This window comes from Gopherus flavomarginatus, chromosome 9 (assembly GCF_025201925.1).
Source record: "Gopherus flavomarginatus isolate rGopFla2 chromosome 9, rGopFla2.mat.asm, whole genome shotgun sequence".
Lineage (NCBI taxonomy): Eukaryota > Metazoa > Chordata > Testudines > Testudinidae > Gopherus > Gopherus flavomarginatus.
This window is the reverse complement of record NC_066625.1, coordinates 13,196,712-13,218,302: the sequence shown is the minus strand read 5'-3', so window position 1 is coordinate 13,218,302 and position 21,591 is coordinate 13,196,712. Positions and strand designations below refer to the sequence as shown.

Below are 21,591 nucleotides of genomic sequence, written 5' to 3'. Positions count from 1 at the left end.
AAACAAGACTGGGGCCCATTGTTCTAGGCACTGTACAAATAAACAGTGAGAGACAATCTTTACCTTGAAAAACTTATAGTCTAAATAGATAAAACAGATCAAGAATGGGAAAGGAAATTGGCCCAGAGTGTTGACATGAAGACTCAAAAATCACAGCACGTCAGTGACAGAACCAAGAACAGAACCCATGTGTCTACTGAATCTGAGGCCTTGGCCACACTGGCGCTTTAGTTACAGCGCTGCAAAGCACCAGTGTAAACAGTGCCCCAGCGCTGGGAGCGCGGCTCCCAGCGCTGCAAGCTAATCCCCACGGGAAGGTGGAGCACGTGCAGTGCTGGGAGAGCTCTCTCCCAGTGCTGGCGCTGCGACCACACTTGCACTTCAAAGCGCTGCCACGGGAGTTTTCAGTGTAGCCAAGCCCTGAGTTAATACCCTGCCCATTGGACCATTCTGCCTCTTCTAGTATTTTTTGTTACTTTTCATTCAAGATGTCACAAGCAGCATTATACTGGGAAGGTTTGTAGTTGATTTTGAATAGATCCCTTGATAGTGCATCTATTGAGTTACTGGTATTAGTGAGACTGCAAAATATTATGTTTTGACTCTAAAAATGTAGCTAGTAGTAGTAGTGATGTTGAGAACTTAATGTGTTCCTTCCTGTAGCAACAAAGAAGAGCCAGCTGGTAGGCATCAAAGACCAAAGGTGATTTGTACGATTTCTAACACACTGTCAATGTACTTTGCCTACATATATGAACAGGAGAAAAGATGGGAGTAGAACAGTCTCACAAGAAAAAAGTATAATCCATTTTCTTCTTTCCCAATGTATTCTCTTTTATTCCACAAAAGCCCTTCAGAATTTTGCCTGTCTTATCTGCATCCTGGGATGAATATGCTGCAATAAACTACCTGGATGATGTGCTGAAGTCTTTCTGTCCAGATGTCAATCTTTTTCTACACATAATTCTGATCACCCTGATTGCCAAGAGCAGCAGTGACAGCGTGTACAGTAATGGGAGAGAAGAGAAGAAAATAACTAACATTCTTTCCCTCCCATGAAGAACATTTTGGGGGATGTGTGTGAGTGAGGAAGGAAGGGGGCCCCTTTGTTGGCATGAATATAACTCAAAAAGCCAACTGCAAGCAAGATCATTTACAAATGCTGCCAGTAATGTCTCATTTATACAAATACTTTATAATGATCAGATGAAGGATACATTACCAGCCTCAGGAAAAGCATAATAAGGTCTCGTTTTCTCCCCCGCACCTTTCCCCTGCATATTACCACAATGTTACAAACTATCTGATTCCTGTATTAAAATACTCCTGGTGGTGTCTGATACCTAGCTTGTCTGGGACTGACGGCTTCTTTTGGCAGTTTCTAACTAACCAGAGTTTTTTGGGTGGTTGGTTTCACTTTATGTTCTAAAACTTTTTGTTAGCCTTTTTTTCCCCCTAGCTAGTTTGGGATCCAGAGGAGAAATGATGTAGCAGCTTTGCACATAAGAGCAAAACTGAAAAAAAAAATTGTTTTAAACCACATACTGTACTGGGTCTGGACTGACTCCAGGTGCTCAAATATTAACTCTGTTTTCTTCCTTCATTTCTCCACTTCAATAATTTTTAAATCAAGATGGTGTGGTCTCTTTTAAGGCTTTAGGGCTATATCCACAAAGGGACTTAGGCACTTAACTGACACTTCAGTGGCAAAGTCCAAAATTTAGTCTCTCAAAACCTCTGCCCAGCTGCTGTGGAACTTAATTTTCCACTGGTAAAGTCTCTGGTGCTAATTCTGTGGGAATTTAAGTTTCCACTGGTAAAGTCACCCTGGCGCCAAAACTTCTGTCAATGGGCACACACAAAGCTGCCTAAGTCCTGATTCTGCTAAGCTGCTTGGCACCTAAGCTCTGGTAAGTTTGTCAAACTAGGTGTCGTTTCCTTCCCCGCACCACTAGTGGGTTCAAATCCCTGCTCCAGATCAAGTGGGGATTTGAATCTGGATCTCCCTCATCCTGCCTTAACAACTGGGCTATTGTATATAAGGCGGTAGGGGGGCACCAGCACCTTTTCCTGCATTTTTTCATGAGGAAGGGCTGACCTGGTTTAGGCACCTAACTCCAGGAGCATTCATGATTGTCGATCCTGAACAGAGGCTGGGGCAGAGTAAGGCACCAAAGTCCCTTTGAGGGGTGGAGCTTAGATCTCCATCTCTTCTTGGCATTTCCTATTGGTTAGTTTAAACAGTTCCCCATTCAGCTTGCTGGCTTCTGTGAATCCTATTTTTTGGTGCTTATCTCATCCTATACAATATATAGGGAGCCTGGGCACCTAACTCAGGGCTGTGAATTCCACTGGCTGGCAGGGTGCCTAAATGTTGGGCATTACAAGACTGTGCCTAAAGTCCCTTTGTGGATTTAGCCCTAAGTATTATATTGGATAAGATGTTATCTAGTACTCTCTGGAAGACAGATTTAAGATGTCCACAAAATTTGACAGTCAAATGGAGGGATCTGAGCAGCCCTTATAATCTGATAAGATTACAATCACCATCTGTGAGAACAATAGTTTGACAACTAGTGATTTTCCAATCAGAAGGTCAAGAGGTTCCCATCAGTCTGGAATATGATCAACTTCACTGGGTATTTCTGCAAATCTGTAAAAGGACATGTACCAGAGTGGATAAAAGATAGAGGTATATCCAAAGGTCCTGATCATACTCAAATTATATCAGTTTTAAATCTCCCATGATTTCAGTGGTGCAGGATCTGACTTGAAGCGATTACAGTTAGAGAGTGTGTAGGGTGGGAATAGTGTAGGGGGGAATGAGAGAATCTACTAGAAGCTGTTATGAACAAGTCAAACATTCATTAAAAGATAAAATATATAGTCATCTGAGCCTTGCTACTTTGAGCAGAAAAACTTGCAGTGGTTAAGAATATCAACCAATTATAACTTTTGCTTAGGAAATACTGAGGTCATGTTTTTGTGCCTAGTGAATCTGAAAGTGTTGTCAGAAGAAAAAACATTAAACTCAAGGACGAAAATTCATCAATGAAACTTCCTGAGAAGGGAAACAGGAATGAACAACTTGGAGAAGAATTTGGACTCTGAAGCTCTGGATGTGTGATTTTGCTTTGATGTAGCTAGGATGCCGAAGTATCAATTTATGGCTTGATAGATTTCACTGGAAGTTTATCATCATCTCCCTATGAGCTATTTGACAGCAATAGGTAGGGTGCAGCTGGCACCATAAAGAGGTGTGTACCCAGCTGAGCCCTTAATCAACAACACTGTTGAAAATTTAGTGTTTCTTTTTGACCAGATGTTTTTAATATAGCTTTGGTTTGTGTATTGTGGCATTACTCCCACCTTAGTAATGAGCTATCAGACTTTTATTGCCACCAAGCTACAAAGTAGTCCTCATCTCCAGTTCCAGCCTCTAACCCTTGATATGAGTGATTTCTTCTGGGAATAGGTAGGAGAACTGATATTTATCAATACTGATACAATCCTTAGACACTTGGGCAGCTCTGAAGTTTCTGGGATTTTTATTTTTTGAATAGGTCCATGGTCACTATTCTAATTGTTGATAGATAACTGGAGATATTTTAAAATATAAATAAACAAAGTGCATAGAAAAAAATAAAAAAGTCTATCCAAGGCTTTAGACACCCTAACATCACAATAAATCCCAGCAGCATTATAGAATCACTTTACAGAAGTGACTCCCTTTCACACTTACAGAAACTCCTTTCTACCCCTTTCATCACTATGGGAAGCATGCTCTCAGCCCTCTCCAAAAACCCAGTTGAACAGATAGTTTTTACACCATGCCTAAAGGATCACCAAATTTGGGCTATCTTGGGCTAAGGGTGGAAGGAAGCTCCAGAATCTCAGGGCCTTCACAGAGAGCGACCGGCCATCCGCCCTATCTCTTACATAATGAGGGGGGAGTCAGGTCCTCCCTACTGACCACAGCTGTGGCAGTATGGAATGAGGAGAGAGGTGACTACTCAGGTAGACCAGTTCTAAGCCATTTAGGCTTTTATCGTTCATAACTAATAACTTAGACTCCACTTGGAGATCAGTAATTCACCCTACTGTTTGTAAAGACAGATTTCTTAAAGCTGACAAACACAATTGCCAATAAAGAATAATCTAAATGTACCTGATTCTGAGAGCCCTCTCTCAGATCTTACCGTTTCTGCTGTTATTGGCATGCAATGCCACATACCTGGCAAAATCTTCTTCTGTACTGGGGCATGAGTGTTCAGGACAGCATCAAATTTTCTCCCTAATATCTTGTGATAGGCACGGTGCAGCTGAGATTAGATTTCTGCCCCAACAATTTATGCTTGGGGAAATTGATTCACCAATTACTGCTTCCTTTGGATGGCTCCCATTCCAATTTCATTTTATTCATCTAAAAGAAACAACTTTTACTTTTTGGCATCATTATATTAATAATGAATGTGCGAAGCGGAAGTCTAATTTGATTAAGCATCTTGTTTTATTTTTTAAAAAACATGTCTTGTTATTTTAACTTTGGCCAGGAGGTCATGATGGCTCCCTGGAGCTAACTGATTAATAATCACTGTCAGCTGCATTTTACATTTTAATTTTGGCTTTGTTCAACTAGCCTAGACTCTTCCCTGCAGCTAGGAAGCTACTTTCCATTATATTTTCAATGTTTGGGTTTTGGCTGAGAAGTCTTCACACTTCCTAGGAGCCAGAGAGAATTGTTTATTCTTTAAAAGTTTGTCTCATATTTTGTGACAAAAAGATATGAAATCATGCACAAATTCCACTATGTTTCTCTCACGTCAAGAGCAAAACTAATTTGAGTGGAGAAAGGTGGGTAGGGGATAAAAGGTGCGTGCTAGAATAAATAGAAAACAATCTGGTCTACAATACCTGTCCTGCAAAAAACCTTCACAACCAAAGATGTGGAGGGCCCATAGTGTATCAGCTCTGGAGACTAGGATGTAACAGTTGTGCTCCGTGGATCTTGAATAGGCATCATAAATAAAAACCCGAATGAGATCTCATGTGAATAAAATTGGACAGATCTATAAAATCTAGTATCAAGGAATAATAACCAATAGCTAGGATATTTTGGTAGGTTTTGCATATGACACCAATCTGTAATATTAACTGACTTTAAGCATTTTCCTGAGTTACAGTGATAATAATAATGCACTGATAATAATGCTTGTTATCTTGGAGAAGGGTATTCCAGTCAGTTTTTATTACTCTGTTTTTATAGTGACTTGAAAAACGAGAAGTATCCTATGTTTTCTTCATGTTGTATGATTAGACACAGGTGATCCTATGAGGAGCTCAGCACCCATAACTTCAGTTGGAATTGAGGTGCCCAGTAACTTGCAGGATCAGTCCCAATGTAGGTTGGCCTCATACTGCATATATCTTTTGTTTCTGCACCTATGATATCTTTTTTAATAAAGGTCTTTTCACTTTTTCAATTAAAAAATTCATTTGGGGCAGCCGAGCTAGATCCTGGGTCGCCCACCTTCCATATGAGTGCTTTAACTACCACCCTCCAGAGTCATCTTCATGCTTGCTTTCTCTCTCTGGTCCAATGAGTCTTTCATTAAATACCCACAGTGGAACGGTTTCAACAGAAGAGACTGAGAGCGTCCCACATCAGAATATCTCAGACCCCAGTGGCTATGGCACTCATTTGAGAGGTGGCAGACCCCAGTTCAAATCCCTTCTCCATTGCAGGTAGAGGGGAGATTTGAACCTGTGGTCTCCCACATCCCAGGTAAGTACCCTAACTACTTAGCTAAACATTATGAGGGAGGGCCTCCTCTCCCTCTGACCCCTCCCCATTTTGTGTACTCTGAGCTACAGGGGCCTGATATGGTATGCGAGGTCTGAGAATGCATACCGAATCGGGCAATGAAGGCAAGCTAGCTGGAGGAATGCCTATCTTCCTCCAGTTCATACACTGCTCTGGGGCTTAGGTGTGGGGCTGCAGCACTAATGTGCAGAGGGAACTTTGAAAAAATTCAGGCAATGAGCGATTTTAGGGTTATGTAGCAGCTGAGCAGGATTTTTGTGAATCCCAGAGGTGCCTAATTCTGGGATTTAGGCTTCTAAAGTGGCAGTTAGGCACCTATGTCTTTTGTGACTTCACCCTTATTGGATAGTATATAAAGCAGATGGAATACGGAAGTCAACTAGCAAACGTATCTAATGACTACATTCAATATACTGTAATAAATTGCCAAGAAAATTCATTTATGCCAAATTACATTTTGCTGGAAATGAGAGTCATTAAGAAAGGATGCATTCAATTTTTGGAATTAAGTTTGAAAATTAAGCAGTTTCTTGACAGGAAAGAGAATTAGGCAGAGAAACAAAATCTTCTGGTCAAAGTATTTCTGGGTTTAACACCTGTAATATATTTCCCCCCCTTTGAGGAAGCACTTACTGCAAGATGGTCAACCTCATTGTTAATACATTTTTACAACCATTATATTTTATCTGAGAAGACTTATGATGAGCTTTTAAGACCTTACTGAAGTGAAAAAAATACAAGTAAACTAGGGCTTGAAAAATTGCATTCACCAGCAGTGAATGGGAAGCCTTCTTTGGCAAGCATGGAGGTTTTAAAGTAAACTCCTTAATAATTATGAAGATAATCCTGAAAACATGAACTGATGTAGTATTGTTTTACCTAATCTGCAGACAGACCACTCCAGTGCTTCTGCTCCTGCTCTTGCTAAGCAGCAAAAAAGTGAAATTAACAAGATTCTCGTCAGTTTCACTATACTATTTAGAACCCTGTAAGCAACATTGAAACTTTTCAAGTCAGGTTAATTTTACAAGGTTTCTGCTGTAAAAACCTATGGAATGTTCTATGGAAAAGCATCATTGTTTTTGTCTTGATGGAGATGGAGGACATTATTATTAAAAATTGTAACAGAAATCCACTTAATGGTGGGTAGTTGGCTATATTATAATTTTCACGGTTGATCCTGGACTCAATAGATGTCATATCCAAGGGACTTAAGATTTTGTGTTAATGATACTATTAAATATAGTATTTTCCCCAAAGAGAATGTTTGAACCAAAAGATTGTGTAAATATTTTGACAGCTTTGCTTCACACAGACATAAGAGTAGGAGTCCAGGGAGGCGGGGGGTGAGTTTCAAAGTAAATTGCTCTGTAGCTTTTACTGAAATATGCTTTGAGATTTGTAGTTGTGACCCTCCATAAAATAAATCAAAGTTCCAGAGAGGAGCAGGAATTGATTACAAACTGTAAAGCAGGATTAGAGTTTCTTATTCTATTTCTCCCTTTTTGTAAATTGAGTGACCATTTATGATTATGGAGATTATAAGAAGAAGTCTCTTGCTTGAGCCATAAACTAAATAGGATGATGAGCAGATTTAGCAAGATGCAACAACAGCTACTGATTCTGACAGAAACTTAACAGGGGCAACAGCCTCTGCAGCTTTTCCCTTTCTTTCTTAAGATGTACATTAAGGCTAAGCAAATGGTTCAGTGAGCTAATCCAAACCTGCTCCAGATAAAAGGTAGATTGGTGTTATCGAAAAGAATATTAACAACTGTATCTTAAAAGGTTTGGTTCAGATAAATGTCCAGAAGTCTGACTGCTTCTCTGAACCTTGTATGAATGAGATGAACCCCTGACGCCTACACAATTTGACTGGAAAATCTCACAACAGGTGAGGTTCTGATGCTTCTTTCTTCTGACTGCGTTGGAAATATCGCAGAACAACTGCAAGATCTCAGAACTTCTGCTTCCTGTTCCAGCTAGAACCCAAAAGCTCAGAGACTCATAATTAGAAAATGTTGGGGGGACGAGCGGAAGGGGGGTGGCGGGGAGAGGAGACGGGAGACACGTGTGTGCATTTGAGGGAGCTAACCCCATATTTCAGGCAATTCTCTTACTTGCTTCTGGAAATGAGCAAAGGTTTGGTTGTATTCTTTGGAGGTAGGGAGGGATTCTTATTTTCTCCCTAAACTAATTCAGCACCAGTCATATTATTCCTCATTCTTTTACTAGTATTACCATAGCTTAAAGTAGACTCAGTTGCCCAAGACTGTAGACCCAGTCCACAAAAATACAGAGCTATGAGATGGGTCAGTCATTTGTCAGGGGGCAGTTACAGAGTAACCATTTTCACCTTCAGCATTTTGTCTTTTCTTTTCAGGACATGATGCTACTAAAAACAGGACTGTAATTCCCATATGTGTGTCTATTTCAAGTTGGAAATTCATCTAATGAGTTCAATCGGGTTTCTCTTCTGACATTATCACTCTTAACATCCAAAATACTTGACATGTGCCTTATTGAAACACCATATAGAAAGAGAGGGGACAACCTGGTACGATGAGATGGCTGAGATTTTTGATTATATGATTTTGCCTACCTGGAAGTCCTCCTCAGTGTCCAGAATGTTATAGGTGTGGTTGAGGTAATTCACGGGATCCTTGATAAAAATAGATATCTGACAATAGCACAGAACTGCTTACAGTTCTTACTTTTGGTTTCAATTTTTCCAATTAAGCAGTAACTAATAATATGGGGGAACAAAACAGCACAAAAACACCAGTTTGTTGGATTTAGTTTTCGTCTGATAGCAAATTTCCCTTCAGATAAAGGGACTGACTGAACTAGCCTCAGCATCAGGATTTATATAGACACCTGTTGAAATAACATGTTTGGGGCTTTATATTCAATTTCACCTCTCAACAGCAGGTCAAACCAAATGGCATTATCTTCAAAATAACCTTGCTGCCTGGAGGAGTGGCAAGAGAGGCCATTTCACCAGATCCTTAACGTTGAGCATCCTGGATTAAATTAGATCATCTGAAGCAGAAAGCTCCTTTGCTCAGCACCAGAGAAAAAGGTCAGGAAAAGGTCTAAATTTTGATAGCACTGGTTCCTTACAAAGCCCACGGTGAAACTCAAAGAGACTCGGTGGATTTACCTAATTACTCAGATTTTTTTTCTCACTGGGGTTCTGTAGGATGCAGCCCATGATGGTTTGTTTATTTTTCAGTACGACACAATACAAAAATGAAACTAATTAAAAAGAAAACTAAAAGGTTCCCATGCATCACAAAAGTTCACGATATTGATCCCAAAGATGTAACTGACACAAACATAACACGATACCAGGGCCAGTGTCATCGCTAGATCTGTATCAATGCAGACTTTTGTGCAGGTGCTGGGCAGTGGAAAATCCAGTAGGAGTTGAGGCTTTGGGCAGCACAAAGTAGCTGCCACTTCTGTTGGGCTGGAGAGGAGCAGGAAGGGGCCTGCACAGCTCCCAGAGTGAGTGGTGCTGGATAGGAAGGAGGTGTAGCCTGGACAGTGAAGGGAAAGAGCTGGTTTTGCCCAGGTCCTGAGACCTTTCCTCTTCGTCAGGGTTGAGAGCCGGGTCTTCAGCTCAAGTGGGAACATTTACATTGATATGTTTTATCATAGAATCATAGGACTGGAAGGGACCTCAAGCGGTCATCTAGTCCAGGGGTTCTCAACCTTTTTCTTTCTGAGGCCCCCACAACATGCTATAAAACAGTGGTCTCCAACCTTTTCCGAGTGGCAGGCGCCGGACGACGAGCCACCCAGGACCATGGCCGGTGGACAAGCATCTGCCAAAATTTCACCGAGAAGCGGTAACGTCAAGAGGCGTCGCTGCCGAAAATCAGTGGCATTTTGGCGGCAACGCCTCTTGGTGACGCCACTTTTCAGTGGCATTTCGGTGGATGCCTGTCCACCGGCCAGTACGCGGGCGCACATACATGCTCTGGCGGGCGCCATGGCACCCATGGGCACCACGCTGGGGACCACTGCTATAAAAACCCCACGGCCCACCCATGCTACAACAACTAGTTTTCTGCATTTAAAAGCCAGGGCCAGCAGTAGGGGTTAGCAAGCAGAGAAACTGTCTTGGGCCCCATGCCACAGGGTCTCTGCAAAGTTAACTTACTTAGGCTTTGGCTTCCGCTCCAAGTGGCAGGGCTCAGGGCCCCAGGCTTCAGCCCCAGGCAGTGGGGCTACAGCTTTTTGCCCTAGGCCCCACAGAGTCTAATGCTGGCCATGCCTGGAGGACTCCCTGAAACCTGCTCACGGCCCCTGGACCCCTGGTTGAGAACCACTGATCTAGTCTAGTCCCCTGCACTCATGGCAGGACTAACTATTATCTAAACCATCCCTGACAGGTGTTTGTCTAACCTGCTCTTAAAAATCTCCAATGATGGAAATTCCACAACCTGCCTAGGCAACTTATTCCAGAGCTTAACCACCCTGACAAGAAGTTTCTCCTAATGTCCACCCTAAACCGCCTTTTCTGCAATTTAAGCCCATTGCTTCTTGTCCTATCCTCAGAACAATTTTTCTCCCTCCTCCTTGTAACAACCTTTTATGTACTTGAAAACTATTATGTCCCCTTTCAGTCTTCTCTTCTCCAGATTAAACAAACCCAATTTTTTCAATCTTTCCTCATAGGTCATGTTTTCTAGATCTTTAATATTTTTTGTTGCTCTTCTCTGGACTTTCTCCAATTTGTCCACATCTTTCCTGAAACTGGTGCCCAAAACTGGACACAATACTCCGGTTAAGGCTGTATCAGTGCAGAGTAGAGCAGAAGAATTACTTCTCGTATCTTGCTTACAACTCCTACTAATACATCCCAAAATATCTGCTTTTTTTGAAATAGTGTTACACTGTTGACTCATATTGAGCTTGTGATCCATTATGACCCCCAGATCCCTTTCCGCAGTACTCCTTCCTAGGCAGTCATTTCCCATTTTGTGTGTGTGCAATTGACTGTTCCTAAGTGAAGTACTTTGTATTTGTGCTTATTGAATTTCATCCTTTTTATTTCAGACCATTTCTCCAGTTTGTCCAGATCATTTTGAATTTTCATCCTATCCTCCAAAGCACTTGCAACCACTTCCAGCTTGGTATCGTCCACAAACTTTTTAAGTGTACTCTCTATGCCATTATCTAAATCATTGATGAAGATATTGAACAGAACCAGACCTAGAACTGATCCCTGCGAGACCCCACTCATTATGCCCTTCCAGCTTGACTATGAACCACTGATAACTACTCTCTGGGAATGATTTTCCAACCAGTTCTGTACCCACTTTACAGTAGTGACGTGTAGGTTGCATTTCCCTAGTTTATGAGACAGTCATGTGAGACAGTATCAAAAACTTTACTAAAGTCAAAATACACCACATCTACCACTCTCTCCTCTCCCATCCACAAGGCTTGTCTCCATAGTGAGAGCCGGAGTCAGTTGACCAGGACTCTGACGTTTGCTGAATTTTTTTTTTTTTTCGGTGCTGTCTAACTGTACCCTGAGTGGCAACTTGCAGATTAAAGCATCTGGCCCTCCCTCTTGGTGAATCCTCCCTGAGGCACAGCCTGAACTATTGATTCACTGCCAGTGTATTTAGGGGCAAAGAAAAAAGATATACATAAGACATGAGCCCAAAAAACAAGGAGTGTAGATGTTAATGTGTCTGCAGCACTGCAGCAAAACATGTTATACCACAAATGGAAAGAGCAGCTACTCCATCATGTAGTTACTAATCCTTCTAAAACAACAGTTGTACAACAGCTGCACAATATTCCTGCAGCAGGACATTTTGAGGTTAGGAAAACACTGGCATGGGTCCAAAAGCCATTCACTGTGTCAGCTGCCACCAAGACACAGAAAACTGAATCCAAGTGCACTGACTACATCTACAGGGACAGAAAATAACTAAGTGGTTTGCAGTTTAACATCTTGATGAAATGGGAAAAAAGTTGTGTGCTACTCCCTACTACTACAGGAGTGTAAGATGACATTCATCTGGTCCTCAATGTACAGTTTTGAAAATCAGATTAAGAGGAGAAGACTATCATCCAACAATCTATATATATTAATATGTAAACTCATCTCTGATTACTTAAAGCAGGACTGTACGCGACTGCTAGAGCCACATTGAAATGGGAAGTAATATTTGTTCAAACAGCCAGGTGGGTGAGGTAATATCTTTTATTGGACCTATTTCTTCTGTTGGTGAAAGAGAGAAGCTTTCAAGCTTACACAGAGCTCTTATTCAAGTCTGAACTGTGTAAGCTCAAAAACGTGTCCCTTTCACCAACAGAATTGGTCCAATAAAAGATATCATCTCACCCACCTTGTCTCTCTCATATCCTGGGACCAACACAGCTACAACAACATTGCAAACCAGTCTCAATAACAGAGTGTAAAAAATTATTATGCTCAAAGTTGGTAAGTCCATGGGAAATACTGTCATTACCAGGAGCGTTAAAGAGACCTAGGGGTTATAGTGGATGGCAAATTAAACATGCGCTTGCAATGTGATGTAGCTACAAGAAAGATCAATTCAATTTTGTCCCACATAAGCAAACATCACAGCATGGAGCCAGGAGATAATATAGACTTATAGTCCCTCTATGGGCATCGGATAGGGTGACAAGACAGCAAATGAAAAATCGGCACTGCGTGAGGGGGGCACAGGAGTCTATATAAGAAAAAGACCCCAAAATTGGGACTGTCCCTATAAAATCGGGACATCTGGTCACCCTAGCGTCGGATATTATAGGCCAGCAGAGGCTAAGCCTCCCCTAACCCAGGCCATGGCCCTGCCCACACTCGCCCTTTCCCCCAAAGTTGGCAGGGGCTCAGCTCAGGATGGTGGCCTGGAGTACAGGGCTTGGCCGGTTGGCAGTTAGGGGTAGCTCAGGCCAGCCTGGGAGTCGGGCCGGTGCTCGGGGCCAGTCGGCAGCCCTGGGCTTGGACCAGCCAGTGTGGCTGGGGTGCGCTGGCAGGAGGCCTGAGGCTTGGAGCGGTCTGGCCAGGGCAAAGTAGCAGCAGGTGGGTCCTGAGATGGAGAGTTGCAGCAGGTTTCTGGCATTAGGCAGCACTGCAGGTGTAAGTCTCTGAAGTCAGGATAGAAGCAAAAAGTGGCCTGTCCAAACTTAAAATGGTCACTGCCTCATAGCAGTGCAGAATGTGTATTTATCACTTATCTGGCAGTGTCCATCTAAGGTATCTGGGAATAGTCCTGATTTTTCATCTGATTTGATGAATTTGACGAAATGGCCAGAATCATGTATGACTAAATTACAATTCATCACATTTCTAGTTTATCCCCACCCCAAAAAGCTTTCCATTAACTCCTCCTTTCAATTATTAAAAACAAAAATATCCCCATCACACGATTTCCTTAATCTATGAGGAAACACTGCTCTTTCAAGTCACTTTAAAGCATCAATTTTTGAAGGAAATCCCCAGTCAGTTCCTAATTACGATAGTTTTTTGCTTCTCTTAAATCAGTTGAAAGCATTTTTTTCCAGGGGTTTATTCACATTCCATTTTAGCTATTGAACCAACTGTGATACAATCTGATCAACTCTTGAGCAATCTTTACGCAATTCAGGATAACACATGGGCTTCTACATACATATTATTTCCCTCTCATACGGGGAATTCCCTCTCTTGTCCAGTAGGAAGTGTGCAATGAGACTTTGCTGTTCTATGTGTTAGAGTCAACATCAATCCAAAGATGTCACAAATTCCCCAGCCTTCCAAATGTTACATAATGCTGTAACTGCATTCTGGGGACAAAGGCAAAAGTCACCACTCCTTTGGAAAAGAAATCTGGATATAGAGATGTTTAAGAATTTGCTCAAGCCTTCTTGAACCTTAGATGAAGCTGTGTAGTTTATGGAGTGGCTGGGAATTTATGGAATCTTTATGACACACTTGATTTATACACTAGCTATCATCGTGCATTTAAAACTTTATTATTTATGTATTTATGCATGATTCTTTAGGACTGTAAGGTAGGCCCTATTTATTTTGACAGCTATGAGGACATTCAGGGCCTGGAATTTCAAATTCTGCATAAACCATTTTCTTGCTATTAGTCTAAGGAAGAAAACCTACCCCAAAGTTTTAATAACATTTGCATTGGAGTCTGAACACGGCTTTGTTTTGAACTTAATTTTCATGACATCCCTATTATAGATTTTAATGCCAGAAGACACCATTATGGAAGTCTGATGTGCAGCATAACATGGGTCATAGATGGCCCATTCCTGCATAAAGCCCATAACTTCTAGTTGAGCTAGAGGAAAAACATCCTTTAGAAAGACATCCAAGTTTCATTTAAAGTAGAAAACTATTTAAATTTTATTATACAAAATACTAAGATATAGTAAAAATAAATTTGCTCTGTTTCCACAATCAGAGCATTACTTTATCTGTACCAAAGTCGAATATGAATTATACCACCAATTAAACAAGAATCTAAATATGCTTTAATTTGGTTTAACCGCAATCATAAAAAAATAAAAGTTGAGTTAAAGGTTCTTCTTCAGAGGTGCTTCAGAACAGAGAGTGATCTCACTTTGTTCTTTTCTATCTCTGGAGGGAGGGCCAGTGAAACAAGATCACCAGTTGCTTTCCCCCTCAACCCTACTGTGTTTGCAGAGAATACCCCCATTGATGTCTTCCCTAAACAAATTTGCTGTATCCTGAGAGAGGGAGGGAGCAGACTGGATGTTAAATTTCTGTCAAACCCAAATTACTCTTTGGGCTCTGGAGGGAAATATCTATCTGTATATTTAGAGTTCCAAAGGATCTACTACCCTCACATCTAAAGTCCTAATACTAGACATTAAAGTAGATATTACTGGCCTCCTCTAGAAGCTTTCTAGGAGTCTGGTGGTAGGAGCCTGGTAACAAATGCCAACTCGTCTTCTGAAAACCAGAGTTATTTCGAGCTGAAACAAGTTTGGCACAACTATTAACAGGCTTGGCCAAGGGTTAGGACACCTTTGATTCTGCTGACAGAGCTAAAGCCTTTGGTTAGCAAGGACTCTAGTTCTTGTGCTGATTGCAGTACTATTGGAACTGATCATCAGTGTCCATGAGATCAGGGATAGTGTTACTAGATTACAGAATTTCTCCACTCAAACTGAAAATCACAAAAGATGCATTTTTACTTTTGTGGTTTTGGATATGCCCTGTTACTCTGATATTTCTTTTTAAAATGCTTTATAGTTCTCTAGATACACTCTAAATCACTCTGTTGGCCAGGTGCCATAAAGAGAGTGATTCGCAGAGGAAGGTAAAATCTATAAGGGTACAGAGATGATCTTCCTCAGCAAAGTGTTTTGACACTAGATGTTATCTGGTGCAACATGGAGTATTTCAAAGCGGGGGTAGGGGGGGATGCACTTCCAAAGTACTTTTTAGGAGTAGGTGATAAATGACATCCCAGGCAGGGATGGTTCATAGCTATGTCCAGTTAGGGAGATTAACTCATCTCCTTTTCAATTCAGGTGTGTATATGGAATCAGTCTTGGCATCCCACTTATTTTGGTTATATCTGAGTGATCACTGCATGGTTTCCATGGGTGCTGGATGAGGCCATGTGTGCAGATCCATATAGCACCACCTTCCTAAAGCAGGCACAATAGAAAGAACAGCTCTAGGACCAAGTGAGTTGCCAAGACGAAGCAAGTTTTGCCAGACATTTTAGTGCCATGGCCAATCAACCAATTATCAATCTCTCTCATTAGCACTCCCATGAGTTGCAACATCCTTTTCTTGCAGCCAAGTAGCACTCAGAAAGGTGCGAATTTCCCCCCAACTTTGAAAGCATCTAAGAAATTAAAAGAAATAATTTCTAAATTCAGACTTAAAACTGAATCCTCACTGATCACTATAAATGAAGAGCAGCCACATTAACAGGATGGCTTTTGAAACTAAGATCTGAGCCATGTTACCAAATGAACACTATAACCCTCTGTTCTTTGCACCCTTTTATATAATCTGGCGTATTTTCTAGTCTATCTTCCTATCTTTCTGTTTTCTTCTATTCTCTATACATTCTTCATCTGTTTCTCTACCTACGCTATTTGCTTTTTTCCCTTTCCATGTTCTTATAATCTCTCCACCTCCCTTCTGCGTTCATATTCTTTCCCCTCCACAATCCCTCAAATCTCTTCCCTGGTTTCCCTTTGATGAGGAACTGGTACTTGCAGATTATAGACACGCTGGGATCTTCAAACTGAAGAAGCCAAGTTGGAAGGAGCTGCCAAAGCCTCTATTTTGAGGGTGACGTGAAATGAGATAATCATGGGGAAGCAAGGGTTTCTTCTCCCCCTTTCTTCTTTTCACTGGCCAAAGGAAGGGGCGATGGAAAACAGTCTTCCTTATTTTTAGGAAGGAGACTGGTAGGAAATGACAGAAGCTTTGGTCTGCCTTCTGCTGGTTGTGTCTGGTCTCACACTAGTGAACAGAAAGCAATTCAAAGCTTCTGGTCTGTGACTGGTGCTTGTAAACCCATCCAGGGGACAGGCCATGAAACAAATACCTGGGTTTCCTCAAAGTCCAGGTTTTGGCACAAGTTTGCTAGCTGACACTAGCTTATGACTTTTCCTTTGGAACTGATTTATCTTGATACTTGGCCATTGCATAAAAGCCCATGTACCTGTATAATTGTCAGGAGGATCCATAATTTAAAAGGACCAGCAAGTTCAGATAAAATAATTACCTGACGTTTTTGGAATCTAGAAATGGTCTGGTTAACTTTTTAAAAAATGTTCATGCCTCTCTTTACGTTCTGATTTCATCCAGAATTAGAAGCAAAAATATCAAAACATCAAAAGAAAAAAAACCCACTCTCATGAGCCTTTTACTGCATCTAAAACCAAGAACAGGAAATCTCATGAGAAAGTCAGTTCTTACATTTACAGACTAATTTCTTGGTCAAATAGGACTAGATATGCTGAGCTTTGGGATGCTTTACCAAACTAAATATTTTGGTGGCTTCCCCATCACTAGCTCATATTATCAATTAATACTAAATATTGACCAAACTTCAAAGCTGTTACCTATTAGGGCAATAGTACACAGCGATTTTATACCTTATAAGATTTTATGACAATTAAAAACACAGTTAAAATGAAAAAAATTAAATTTACACAAAATTCAGATATGACAAAGGCCAGAAAATGTTCTGATTATATCTATGTCATGCATGTTTTTTTTTAATTTTTAGACATGATAAACTAAAGATGCAAGCTCAGTCTTATCTTTCAATTTCCAGGCTTTTGTCAGGGCAGCAGTGTGTCACATCTGATATTATTTAAATACAGTGTGTTTTTCTTTTTAATATAATCAAACATTAGGAAACACTGTAATTAAAGCGCTCCTCTTGCTAGTGTGACTTAAATTCCTTCAATTACAAGGAGGCATTGTCATCTGAAATCACTTTAAAGTGTTTTTGGTCAACTAAGGAGCCTTTTAAAGAACATCCTTATATTTACATCCTTTATATTTATTTTCTTTTTGAAGTCAGCTGAAAAAATAATCTGCTTTAGAGCATATTAAGGTTCATTTCCTGATGGATTTGTCCCTGTTGGCTCATATGTGATCAATGAAATGACTAATGAATTGTACTTCCTGGGAATCCATCTTGGACAGAACTGATTTTACTTGCCTTGTTCTTCGTCATCTTCCCATTTCATTTTGTGCCTCTTATCTATTTGTGAATGTAGTCACCTATCCTGCTTAGGCCTGCATCCATGACAGTGCTGATATGGCCATAGTCTAGGGCTTCCTGCCTTTCATCAGAGCAGATCCTCTGGTGACAAATCGCAATTTACACCACCTGAGGATCTAGACCATAATATTTAAAATAGTGGCATCTCATTGTAGTATACATTATGTTGCCAGGGCCCAGACTTCTCTAATTCCTCTGCCCTTCATTAGTAACAAACTATAGTTCAATTTCTAGCACACTGTGCCAAGCAGTACAGAACTCTCTGAAGGCAGGCAACCAACAGTGTTAATGCAGGATTAGGGGAGGAAGAGGACAAGCAAAAGCACAGTTATTTCTACCACAGAAAGTCTAGCACTGCTGTGCCATGCTGAGTATTATTTTCAATGCAAGTGTGATTTTTTTATCCTTGGGAGATAAAGTAACCAATCAACAGTTACTACCTGCCCCACTCTGTGCATGCCTTATTCCCTCTTATAAACGTTATCCCTTTGTTAAGTCATCTCACCTAGGAGGATGAGGCATGTCTTGGGGGGAGAGATGATACACACCATCAAAGAAAGAACTCTAGCTTGCGTGCTGAGTGCTTCCATTTTATTTTCAAATTACCCCATAAAGGTTGCTCCTGAACCAGGGTCTTCTATATAAAGAAGTACTAACAAAAGATAAAAAACAACTCTTCTTTTCTTTTCTTTCTTTCAGTATCGTTTGAAATGGGTTGACCCATCTCTGGTGAGAACATATTATTTATTCTGTCCCATGTAGTAGAATAGCTAAACAAAACGAACTAATAACTCTTGGAATATGTAAACAATCTCTTCTCTCCTAAAAATAATGACTTAAATGTTCCCATGATTCTCTAGCATATAGATTTGTATATGAATCTCTCACTGAAGGTTTTCTAATATTTTCCTCTGAATTCCTTAACTTGTCAAAAGAAACTTCACTATAACAACTTGATGCTGATTTCTCTCACTGAATTCAGAAGCCAGAGTGGCGGCGTGCAATGTTAGGAATATTCTATAGCTAATGAACTGAAACAACAGTCTCAGCCCTCAGTGGAGACGTGAAGTTCCACAGGAGATTCACCCTGTACTCAGACAGTTAGGCTTCCAACCCGTTTAGCAACTATTTTATCTCTGGTAGGTCATATTACCTAGAAGGGTCAAAACAAACCCACAACATTCTCCTTTATTTCAAATTTCAAACAACTCTTGTATCTGTGCTACTGCCTTGTTTTCCAACTTATTTCTTTCTTCAGAAGATGAGTGTAGATATTACAAAACACAAGGACTAAAATCATGGCCCCTGTTGAAGTAGGTGGGAGTTTTGTCATTGACTTAAATAGGGCCAGGATTTCATTCTAGATGCTCTTGAGGATACAAAACATAGGTATGTTCCTTTGCAACAAATTTAAATTCAGGTTGTTTTGTTGCCCATCTCGAGAGGTTTAGGAAGTTTCCCAAAGGACTAAAGATCAGGCAGATTTTTCTGTAATTTATATTAGTGCAGGATAGCTAACTGGAATTCAAGGTTGGAAACCTGCATTGACATGTTTGCTCTGCAGTTCAGCATCTTATGACCTCTTTCTGTTAAGCTTACTAGACACAAGTCAGTGGTTTATGCAATAATCCCCTGGATATCCTACTGCGGTATATATCCACAGGACACCATCTATTTATTACCTGACCAATCTATGTATCAGCTGTACTTTGACAGCTTCACAGGTAATTTAGTATTAGGTCAAGTGAAACTCTTGTAGTCAAATTTATTTAACTCCAAAGAAAAAATACTCTTAGAAGGTGTCATAATGTACCATCTAAGTAGGCAAAAATCAACAAAGTTAATACTAGAATATTAACCAAAAAACCCACAGCTTGTTCCTTTGCTTTCCAATCCTGAAAACCATTATCTCCATATCCACCACTAATACATACACATTCCAGAGTACAGTTGAAACAGATGGTAGCTAGCTGCCAATCCAACTGCAGTTCAAAACAATGGTGAAGTATCCCAGCTGTTTTCCAGATTGAAAATATTATTGTCATTTTGCTATCACTCTATGATGAAGTTTATGTAACAAAAATGCACGTGTTCCCCAGCCTGGAATGCAATTAATTTGCTCCTGCCCCACTGAGAGTTGTAAGTTGTAAGTAACCATTCAGACTGTCTGAGAATTTCAGTATTAAGCACTACCAGAAATAGAAAATGGGGGCTATTCCAAGTGGTAACCTATTCTTTGTAACATGTAAATCTTCTGGAGTTTTTAGAGGTGCCATGTAACGCGCAGTTTGGAAAAAAATAAACACTACTTTCCTGTTTATCCATAATGTCTAAGTGGCTGAAGCATGCTATGAAAGTTTCACTGCATTTCTTTTTATTGTAAGCACTGACATTGCTTTATGCTGGAATTTTACATACAAATATGCTAACTATGGTAAATAACTATTTGCAGTCTGAAACCAGTCACTTAACTTGTCATGTAATTATAAACCTTTGGTATGCAAATATAAGGCTTTATAGTTTACGAAGTTTAAAACGAAGTTTAGTGCATCTAATTTATAGCTTCCAAATGTCATATATTGCTTTGGGTGAAATTAAGTAATATTGCATGATCTCAAACCATTTAATGTAATTTCATTACATAGAGAGTAAAAGCAACTGTGTTTCTTTTAAAACAACAGAGTAAATAAATAGAATAAGCTTTCCCAATGCAATCAGCAATTCTAGGAATATTTATATTTAGACTGTAAGATCTTCAGGGTGGGGACTGCCTTTTGCTTTAGGGTTGCTAACTTTCTAATCGAACAAAACCGAACTCCCTTGCTCCGCCCCTTGCCCCCTTCCCCAAGGTGCTACTTGTGTCCCATCCCTTCTCTGAGGCCCCATTCCCACTCGCTCCATCCTCCCTCCCTCTATTGCTCACTCTCTCTCACCCTCACTCATTTTCACCAGGCTGGGACAGGGGTAGTCAGCATGTCCGGCTCCAAGGCACATGGGGCTCTGCGTGTTGCCCACCCCCACAGGTGTCACCCCCGCAGCTCCCATTGGCTGTGGTTCCCAGCCAATGGGAGCTGCAGAGCCAGTGCTCACAGCGGGGGCAGCATGCAGATCCTCCCTGGCTACTGCACCTAGGAGTCGGACATGCTGGCCGCTTCCGGGAGCCGCAGAGAGCCTGCTTTAGCCCTGGGTAAGATAGTCTACAGATTACTTTTCCTAGGGAGCTTTATATAGATTTTAGGGTTCTTACCTAGTTAAATACTCCAGTGCCAACTCAGCTCCTGATGTTTTTTTGGGCTCTTCTTTCTTAGCAGCAATTCCAGCTTCCCGCATCAGTTTTTTTTCTTCCTTCTTACGCTCTTTCTTTAGTTTTCTTTCCAATGTCCTCCTTTCCTCTGCAGTAAGTTCCTCCGCTGCCTCCTCCTCCACCTTTTTTGTTCTCTGAAATAAAATACAAGAGTAACTTTAATTGAAAAGCTCATGAAATATTTCATACTAGAAACCTCAGGTTGCTAATTTTACTGTATGCTCTGTCAGTGTCCTGTACTGTCAAATGCTACTGTAAATAATTATATTTTAAGCACCAATCTCCACAATGAGCAAGCCTACAGAAGTTTTGTTCTATGTAGGTTTTTATACCAGGCTCATTACCATAGTATCTGAGTCCTTCCAGTAGTACTTTAAGTGGCATGATTAACATCTGTCACCTGCTGTTTGTTCTCTGCACACACTTCTCACCTTGGGGAGAGAGAATGAATGAAGTGTTTTGTTTGGTAGGATTATATATATATATATAAAATCCTACCAAACAAAACACTGTGTGTGTGTGTGTGTGTGTGTGTGTATACACACACACACACACATACACATACATATACACACACACACACACGTTGTTATGCGTTTGTATGAGAGAAGGCAGGGTTCAAGAAATGTGCCTTGCACTGGAGGTGAAAGGTGGAGAGGTTTATGATGATCCTTAGCTCCTGTGTT

General features: G+C 40.7%; 1 protein-coding gene across 5 annotated transcripts in view; it reads right to left on the bottom strand.

The window, feature by feature from the left end:
* Positions 1-21,591, bottom strand: part of C9H7orf50 (chromosome 9 C7orf50 homolog) — a 202,070-nt gene that overhangs the window by 19,286 nt on the left and 161,193 nt on the right. For all 5 annotated transcript variants that reach the window (XM_050966368.1, XM_050966369.1, XM_050966371.1 and 2 more), the window contains exon 3: positions 20,849-21,039. In XM_050966368.1, coding sequence (XP_050822325.1) covers positions 20,849-21,039 — 191 coding nt within the window. The remainder of the gene's footprint in view (positions 1-20,848; positions 21,040-21,591) is intronic.